Genomic DNA, 9,505 nt, shown 5'->3' on the forward strand with positions numbered 1-9,505 from the left:
GCTGACATCGGCCGTCTGCTTTGGGACAGTCACAGTGGACGGACTGTGGACCGAGGCTCAGTATGTGGTCCAACCAGCCCAGCTGGGCGTCAGCTCGGCCACTTTCCCCGCCAGCGCCGCGGTTTAGGGAGCGGAGGAGCGTGGCACCCGGTTCTGGGGCCATCGGTCCCGAGTGTCCTTCTGCACGGAAGGCTGGCTTCTAGGAACAGCCCCGTGCCTCCTCCCTGCCCTGTGCACCCCCTCCCCCTCGACTCCCCAGAAGGAGAGAGGGCAGCGCTCCCACTCACAGGAGAGCGAAAGGAGAGGAAAGCCATGTCCACACGGCCCGTCTTGCTTCTCTTTCTTCCCTGAGGTGACTTAAGCAGGCCCCTCCTCCCTTCCCCATGCCACACACACCCCCGCAGCTGGCCTGCCCGAGACAGGTACGAACCTTCTCTCTCGCAGATGCTCCGCCCCTTGCTCAGGGGCTGCTGCCGGCACGTTAGCCCAGCCGGCCTCCAAGGACCATTCCGGCCAGCGGAGGTTTAAATTGGGGAGAGAATCTGAGGCTCCTGCCTTTAGCGCAGCAAAAGGAACCTGGGTTCAGCCTGGCTGAGGGGAGCACTGCTCCAGCCGGAAGTACGGCTGTTCTGCCCCCAGACCCCCACCAGCTCTGCTCCAGGGCCTGTGCCTCTGTGTGCGGGTGGGTGTCCACCGGGGCACGGCAGGAGGAATGGCGGCGTGGAGGGTGGCGTGCGGACCACAGGCCCACCAGCAGCGCCCTAGAATCGGAACTTTAAATAGCCCCCTTGGTGCTTCCCCCGCTTGCCCATGCACTCAGGACACCCTTCCGAGGGGAAGCATGCAGATGCAGGTGCTCCTGCCTCCCAATCTCGCGGACTGGGCAGCACTGCTGGGCGTCTGGCCCAGGGGCTGGTGAGCAGGTGCAGTCAGACAGGGCCTTGGGCTCTGCTATCTCCTCCCCAGAACCCCAGGGAGCGGCCCTGCGCTGGGGACTAAGGGCCTCACGGGCGGGCGTGGGGCTCACGTGCACCGACCCAACAGGCCAGAAAGCGACCGGCCACCCGTGCTTGGCATGCAGGATGCCCGCAACGCAGCCTGTCAGCTGTGTGTTTTCCTAACGAGCAGCGGGTTGAGTGGCGACGTGTTTTTGCACTACACATGTTCCAGTTTCTGTTTCCAATACAAGATGCTACGTAAGAAGACAGCGCTACAGGCAGAACGTCGGGACGCGCAGGTGGCTGCACGGCTGCTCCCTCACCCTTACCTCGTTGGAAGGCACTGTGGCGAAGGGCGTGATGACGGCGGCCAGGGGGATCTGGGCCTGCTTGGCCATGTCTGCCGTGCACGGGAAGCAGTAGGTCGTGCAGCGGATGTAGCGAGGACTGGCGTTGCCTGAAAGAGTGAGAGGCACACGGAAGGTCAGCTCTGAAACCGGGACGTGAGCACATGGAGGGGCTTCTGGGTAAGACATGGCCTGCGTGCCAGGAGGACTGTGCAATTCCACCATCCAGCCTCTAGGGGCACTGCGGCTGCTCGCACACCACCACCCTCAGCAGACAGGGGGTTCTCACTGCTGTTCCCACACTGATGGCAGACCCCAGGGCGCTGAGAGCAAAGGCACAGAGCACAGAGCAGCACCCTCCCACCTTCCAGCCGCTCCCCTGCTGCAGAGCGCTGAGCATCTGGTGACACTTCCTCAATACGACTCCATTTGATTATGATAGTTTTAAACTAAAAATCAAATCTAGAAATGAAAATTCTACTGGTGATAGAAATGTGTTTTAAAGCACTTCAATCTATTTTTCATATACATTATGTTTCCTGACCAATTCTATTTATTTCATGGCATGACAAATACTTTGAATCTCTAGAATAACTTTCCTAAAATAAAATTTGAAATTAAATGATGACTAAGTCTGTAATAGACTGTGGTGAAGAGAGCGCCGCTCTCAGACATGCGCTGCGTGGTGGGCCCGAGGAGGACACAGACGATGTTCACCCCACAGAGCGGTCGTGGCCTCGGAAGGCGGGAAGTGCTGTGGGGGTGCCACCTGGCTAAGGACGGCGCCTGCGTTTTAAATGGTCGCCGAGGGGCCTCAGGGAAAAGTACCAGCGAAAAGCCTCCGAGGAGGCAAGGGGTTCCCAGGCCGGCACCTGGGGCAGCTGTCAGTTCTCATTTCTTACCGAGGGTGGGTGATGCTGAGGCACAGAGGCGAGAGGAGCCTGGGTTCGTGTGCAGGTGTGCAAGGAGGTGTGAGGTGTGCGAGGTGTGCAGGTGTGCAAGGAGTGAAAGTGTGCAGGTGTGCGAGGTGTGCAGGTGTGCAAGGAGTGCAAGTGTGCAGGTGTGTGAGGCATAAAGGTGTGTGAGGCGTGGGAGGCTCCCACGAAGCCCCTCTGTCCCAGCTGCTGCCTGGACAGCGCTGAGGACAGCTCGGAGGATAGACCTGGAGGAGGGGAGACCCCCACCTGGACCCTGGCTGGCTCCACAACCCTGAGAGGACACAAAATGCTGCTCACACACGGACGCTATACTTCCGGGGCTGAGTAGGTGACCCATCCAAGCAGCATATCGTCATCGGAGTGTCCGACCTCATCAGGGTGCACTGTCACTGCCATCAACAACAGGACACTCTGCTCCTGGGAGGACCAGCCCGCCCAGGCTGCCGGGGGGACTGACAGCAGACATGGCAGGCAGTGACAGCTCGGCGCTCCTCGCCTCGCTGACCAGAGGGAGCACAGCCCCAGAATCTTAAAGGAGCTGCTGTAAAGGCGCGGCTGGCGGGAACGCACCGCGACATCTCCAGCGTCAGTGCCCTACGCTCTGCCCACGCCGCCCTGCAGGTCCGTGCAGTGAGGAAGGTGACAAAGGAGGGCCCGAGCGAATACACCGTGGGCGAGCGTACAGAGCCCTCCGAGACTGCGATGGTGCCCTGCCCTCACCCGGAGCGAGACCGCGCTGACAGCCCCACCTCCGTGCTTGGGTGACTGGTGCTGTGCTCCTGATCTGTCTGTGTGGCCTCCTTCTCACGGGGACCCTGCGGTAAGCACAGCGTTGCAGGGGAAACTGAGGCTGGAATGTGAGTACCAACGTGGGTCACACGCACAGAGTGACGTGGCCAGACCACAGAGCCCTGTCCCCTCTCAGGCTCTGCAGATGCGGACGGGTCTTCACAGAATCGCCTGTATAAACGTCCCATCAGTGAAGGCGCGACTGAAGGGATCCGTGCACGCGCTTAAAAATCATGCTGCGAGCCCGGCCAGTGTGGCTCAGGGGTTGAGCGTCGACCTGTGAACCAGGAGGTCACGGTTCGATTCCCAGTTAGGGCACACGCCTGGGTTGCAGGATCAATCCCTAGTGTGGGGCGTGCAGGAGGCAGCCGATCCATGATTCTCTCTCATCATTGATGTTTCTCTCTCTCCCTTCCTTTCTGAAATAAATAAAAATATATTTTAAAAAATAATAAGACTGCTGTGAAAATTGTAAAACCTCAATCAGAACTACGGTTGCGAGTCCATACCTTGATCTTGCACCACGCAGTCCGTGGTGACCAGGGGCGGGACCTGGCCTCTGGTGCTGGTGGCATACACCTGCCCCCCTCTGGTGGCCCGGTCGTTCTCAATCACCTGGATCTGATCAAGAAGACAGCAAGAGCAAGTCAGTCATGTCCTCTCCACATGCTCGCCCCTCACTGCCGAGCAAATTCTCCTTAGCGACCACCACGCCGTACGCCCCGCCCATGCTGACTCTCACAGTGTGAGACCAGCAGCTTCCAAACTCTGTTCTCAATGCTCTGAGCTCTGACCCAACCCTCCAGAGAACTTTATTTTTATTCAATTTGTTCACTGGGACATAGATAAACATTTTTTAAAAATCTGGTAGGAAAATAAATTGAAAATAACTTTTTAAAGAAAATAATTTTTGCAATTAAAGTCTAGAAGGCTAAAAATGAGTGTAGACGAAAGGATTTACAACATACAACCCAAACAAGCCTTAAGTTCCTCCTCAAATCCCCCTTGGTCTTCAGCACCCTCTGGCCCCCTCTCCCCTGCTCCCTGAGACGTGAGACAAACAGTGTCCTGGGTGGGGTTCCCACAGGGCACAAGTCAGAAGGGAACACAAGTCCCTAAATTGTGTCGCTTCGTTTGGAAACATCAGAAATTCCTCTAAGAAAACATTTCATGATGAAAAACTGAGGGACAACCATCGTCTTTCTGTTGTATTTGCTTTGGGCTGACAACAACGAGCAGGGGCTGTTGTGTGGACCAGACAAACAAGAGGGAACCCTAAGGATTCTTTTCCTCTCTCTGCTCCCTGCCGCCTCCTTTCTTCATGGGATACACGAGACCCGGGTGAGACAAGAGGGGAGAGAAAGGAGGAAACCGGAGAAACGAGGCAAGTGTCAAACTGAAGTGCAAGGCTTTGGAAAATACATCGTTGTTTATGTTCCTAAAGAAATTACTCACAATAATAAACTGTCTTCCCTCAAACTCTGAAATGGTGCCCCGTCCACCCACCCCGCTTCCCCCTCCAGGCTGGCTGGCGCTGACCCAGGGGTCTGAAGGCACACCAGACACCAGACACCAGACACCAGTTCCGCCTGCCTGTAAGTCTACACTTCCTGTCTCTCCCCTTCAAGTCACAGGACTGGGATTCTAATTAAATTAAAGATATAGAAAATGCTCCAAACAGAATTACTGTGGAACACAGATGAGACTCAAGCCAGCACGGGCAGACACAGGAAGCAAACAGGGTACTCAAAACACTAATCACATTCCATATTCCAGGCACAGTTCCTATAGCTCCACAATAATCTGCTTCATTCAAAACTGGAATAGATTTTACATTATCAACATTTACTGTAATGGTCTCACCAAGGAAGTGTCAAATATGACAGTGAAGTAGAAATCATGATCATCTACATATTGAACATACTAGTAGATGGTTCTTAGTCTACTAAGAACCAAATAGATTCTTTCCAAAAAGTTTGTTTTTAAATTAGCCATTTGCAATTTACAAGCACTGGCTCCAAAGAAAGGGTGTCGGGCATGGTAATGACATTTCTAAACTCATCTGCATACTGGCTGGGACACGACAAAGAGAGTAAGAAATACTGTACCAGTTCCAGTCATTTTAAAACATATGATCGCTTTTTAAACTGACCTTGCGTGTATGTGCTCATACATACATACACTGGAGATAAGACTGTTACCAGAAACGTCAACAGAGGTTCTGGTGTGCCTGGCTTCCCGGCTTCGATTTGGGGCAGGGACTCCCGACAAAGCCAAACCCCCTGGGCGCGCGGAGGTGCCTCTTCGGGAACCGCTCCCACACTATCCGCCTGACCCGTGCTCAGGGTCATAACACAGAACCAGGAGAGAGGGGGGTTCTCTGGGAGAAGTGAACAGGATCGGGGAGCTCGGAGGTGTATCTCGGGGCTGCCAAGGGCAGGGATGTGACCTGGGGGCAGGGGCAGAACGCGGGTCTGAGAGCCCCCTGCAGACACAGAGGAGAGGGGAGTCCTGAGGAGGCGACCAGGCCTCGCTTCGGGCTGGACACGGGCACCGTTGGGGCTGTGGGTGGGGGCACTAGCTCAGACGGCTGTGCAGCAGGCGGTCAGTGGATGGAGTTAGTGGCAAAAGCATGCTTCTATGGTGATAGGAGCATAAACACCTGGCATTGCTGTTTTATTGCTTTTTTTATATAAATATATTTTTATCGATTTCAGAGAGGAAGGGAGAGGGAGAGAGAGATAGAAACATCAATGACGAGAGAGAATCATTCATCGGCTGCCTCCTGCACGCGTCCCACTGGGGATCGAGTCCGCAACCTGGGCATATGTCCTTGACTGGAATCGAACCCGGGACCCTTCAATCCGCAGGCCGACGCTCTGTCCACTGAGCCAAACCGGCCAGGGCTGTTTTATTGCTTTTAGGGCACAAATACCACTGGACTGATTTTCCTGTTTGTATTTTAATGTCAGGATGAATCACAGCACATACTGCTCTTGCTTTTGTTGCCAATGTTCACTCATTCATTCCACCAGCACGGGAATGTCCACCTGCAGCCCCGGCCCACAGGAGGCTCTGCCCGTGAGCCAGCGGGGAGGGAGCAGCAGGACATCAGGGGACCAGGACAGGACCAGGACCAAGGGAGGCAGCCGAAGGGCTAAACGTGAGGCGTGTGAGAAAGGGAATCAAGTGTTGTGGCCGAGGAGCTAGAAGAGGGGTTGGAATCTGGGTTCAGGGAAAGGTCTTGGCCAGGACTATCCGCAGCCTCATTTACAGCCTAGAGAGGAACCGCTGAGGGGCTGCTTCCCAACCGCCAGAGAATACGGGGAGCCAGCGAGCACAGACCCCGCCCCGGGTCTGGCTTCAGGGGTCTGGGTGCAGCTGAGCATGATGGCTTGCAGCTCCCAGCTGACGCTGAGGGCCGTCCTGGGGCACACGTGGGACTGGAAACTCTACGAGCTGCTGTACCCCTCACAGTTCTCTTGCTTTTCTCCCTTTGCGGTAAAATAACACCCCCCAATGGGCTGACCCCTCACCCTGGATTCTGGAACTAGGGCAGGGGCCAAACTGCAGCTGCTGCAGCCTGCAGGCCATTTAGGTGACAGCAAATCCCTGCAGTTGTAAGCAGAGCTGGGGGGGGGGGGGCGCGGGGAGGATATTTGTTACACAGAGTAACTTAGTGAAAGCTGACTGATACAATCCTCCTCTGGATGGAAAAGAATTGTTATAGCTCTAAGTCTATATTCAATCATTTTAAAAATTTATCTTTGTTGTTGAAAGTATTACATATGTCCCCCTTTTCTTTCCCCATTGGTCCCCTCCATCCCACACCCGCCCCCCCCCCGCCCCCAGGCCTTCACCACACTATTGTCTGTGTCCATGGGTTATGCATATATGTATATAAGTTCTTCAGTTCAAAAATAATTTTTTTTAAAATATGCAAACTACAATATGCTTTCACTCTCCATGGGGATCTTTCTCTTATTAAAAAGGGCCCCGTAGTTATTTAAATAGCATGTTTATACAGGATACACTCTTACTACTAATGGCTCATTGACCATAATAAATACTGCCAATATGATAAAAACATCAGTAGGTACTGTAAGTTCATAGAATATCAAGGAAGAACCTACACGGGCTGCTTCTCTCACGGACAGCCCATTGAGCATGACCCCTCTGCCCCCCACACAGGAAGGGAGCCTTCCCTGCATGGTCACGCTGTCCCCCCCTCCCCCCGCAGGGACGGGAGATGCCCACACACTGGAGAGGGTCTGGAACGAGGAGCACAGAGTGGCCCTTCGTGAGGGAGACTGAGGAGCGAGAGGGCGCTTACTGGGCTGGGCACGGCGTCAGGATCCAGCTTCCTCTGGGGCGGGGGCGGGCCCGCCATCTGCGCAGGCCCTCCGGGGAAGCCTCCGGGGTACGCCAGCTGTGCGCCCGGCATCTGGGGGCCATAGTTGCCTGTTTGGAAAAATTTTACAAAGAAATGGCTAGAACCCAAATCCAGAGGTGGGGCCCATGGGCAAAGTCCTGCTGGCAGGTCAGGCGCGCTGCACCCCTCGCCTCCACACAGGCAGGGAGCGCGGGACCACCCCGGAGCCCCTGCTTTTCAGCGGCCATGCTGTTCCAAAAGCTCCCTCCCGTCAAACTGGTGCTGGGGGCCCGGGAACAGGAACAAAGCTGGTTTCCCAGGAAGGGTGGCCCCCCGATCACCCAGGCCCTGCCCGGGTCCTGCCCGCCTTACCCTGCTGCGGGGGGTATCCACTGCCCAGGGTCTGTCCTGGAAGAGGCGGGGGCTGCAGCTGGGCATTCGGAGGCGCTGGGCCGGGCGGAGGCATGGGCGGTGCACCCAGGCCGTTCAGTGTGGTGGGCGGTGGGGGGAGAACCTGAGACCCAGGCTGCAAAATGGACGGCTGCAGAGGTGGCGGAGGACCCTGGCCCGAGGGTGCGGACAGGGAGCCCGGGGGCCCCTGGCCGGGGGGAGCCATGCCGGAACCTGCGGGAAGAAGACCAGTCACCCAACACGGCATTTCCATGTGACCCGCCACTGACACACGGACACTGTCCTGACGTGAAGCCAGGAAGCACCCCTACAAATCCACTTCCTTTGCGGCCACAAGAGGAGCCCTGCATTCAGAAAGCGACACCGATGTCACGGGGGCATCTCACACGGGGACATTGTTAAAGGGGAAGACAGCACCCATCATTTCAGTGAGGAAATGAGTAGACTAAGTTTCAACGCAGGTGCAGGAATTTTGTGTGACATACGCCATTCATTAAGGAATGGCACCTGGTGCGGCACCGAGACAGTCACACAGGAGACGTGCGGACGCACCGTTGTTACGAGGCAGGCGTTAGGGAGGCCGCCCACACAGCCAGTGACCTGCACCCTGTGCTTGTCCTGACCAGTGGATGCAGGACCGGGTAGGAAAGAGCAGGGAGGGCGACGGGCCACTCACACCCTCCCAATCATACTGGAAACGGCTGTCCAGCCAGATCAGCCTCCCTTTCCCGAGTGTGTGCACTGAGTGCTTCCCTGGAGACGGGCCCATTTTGCAATCAGTGAGAGATTAGAAATATCCTGAGGTTTTCCATGATAATCCTGACACACTGACTCTACGCAATGGAAACATGCTTCGCGAAGATAAGGGGCTGGCTGTGCTGTTATCTCGGCAGCCAGGCCCTCCGCCCTGAGCACCGGCACCCGCGGGCGAGTCCCCGCACCGGCCTGCTGCCTCCCTCTGCTGTCTGCCGCCCGCGGCGCCTGGCCCTCTCCCGGGACCCAGCGCAGACCCCAGGGCTCGTGGAACCTCTCTCCTGTGAGGCCCGTACACACGCGAGGCTGAGCTGCCCTCATGCTTCCTAAAGCAATTCCACCGTCCTAAGGCTTATCTGTGACACCAGTATGTTTTGTTTCCTGTTGTGTATTGAACGTAAGGTAATCTGAGGGTCCTTCAATTACCTTAAAATAAATGGCAGCATGGTCAGGGGGAAATTAATGACAGCCATTCACAGTACAGATGAGTAATATAAAAATGTCGAAATGCGAGTTGGGCTGCACCCGGGCTGCGTGCATTTTGAAAAGAGAGAACCCTTTCTCGTTCACGCGCTCCCGACGCCGACGGCCGGGAGCGGCCGGGGCACGGTTACCGTAGCTGATGTGCATGGTGTCGAGCTGGCGGCCCAGCTGGGACACGGATGCTGGGGGCGGTGGACTCGGATACGATGACTGTGTCGCGGGTGGATAAGGGGCATAGGAGGGTGGCGCACTGCTGGCAGGTGGAGGGCCTGGGAATCTAGGAGAGAAAGAGGATGTTGAATTAGACCATAGAGCTTCACAGCACGTGACATGCAACAAACACCAATAACTAAAATGAACGGCGCCCCCCGTGGGCACCAGGGAATGGCGTGTCTGCGCTGAGCATCCATGCTCTGGAGCTGAGCTCAGAGGGAGTCATGCAGCAGCGCCCTGGTCACCCCGGGGCTGAGCCTG

General features: G+C 56.1%; 1 protein-coding gene across 1 annotated transcript in view; it reads right to left on the reverse strand.

Annotated features, from left to right (window-relative positions):
- The window catches only part of SEC24D (SEC24 homolog D, COPII coat complex component), a 52,571-nt gene extending 43,269 nt beyond the window's left edge, over positions 1 to 9,302 (reverse strand). Inside the window, exons 1-5 of the mRNA XM_081092660.1 lie at positions 9,163 to 9,302; positions 7,757 to 8,008; positions 7,346 to 7,473; positions 3,522 to 3,633; positions 1,268 to 1,395 (exon numbers count right to left, since the gene is read on the reverse strand). Coding sequence (XP_080948786.1) covers positions 1,268 to 1,395; positions 3,522 to 3,633; positions 7,346 to 7,473; positions 7,757 to 8,008; positions 9,163 to 9,178 — 636 coding nt within the window. The 5' untranslated portion in view covers positions 9,179 to 9,302. The remainder of the gene's footprint in view (positions 1 to 1,267; positions 1,396 to 3,521; positions 3,634 to 7,345; positions 7,474 to 7,756; positions 8,009 to 9,162) is intronic.
- Positions 9,303 to 9,505: the final 203 nt, after the last annotated feature.

This window comes from Myotis nattereri (genome assembly GCF_964212035.1).
Source record: "Myotis nattereri genome assembly, chromosome: 5".
NCBI classification, from domain to species: Eukaryota; Metazoa; Chordata; class Mammalia; order Chiroptera; family Vespertilionidae; genus Myotis; species Myotis nattereri.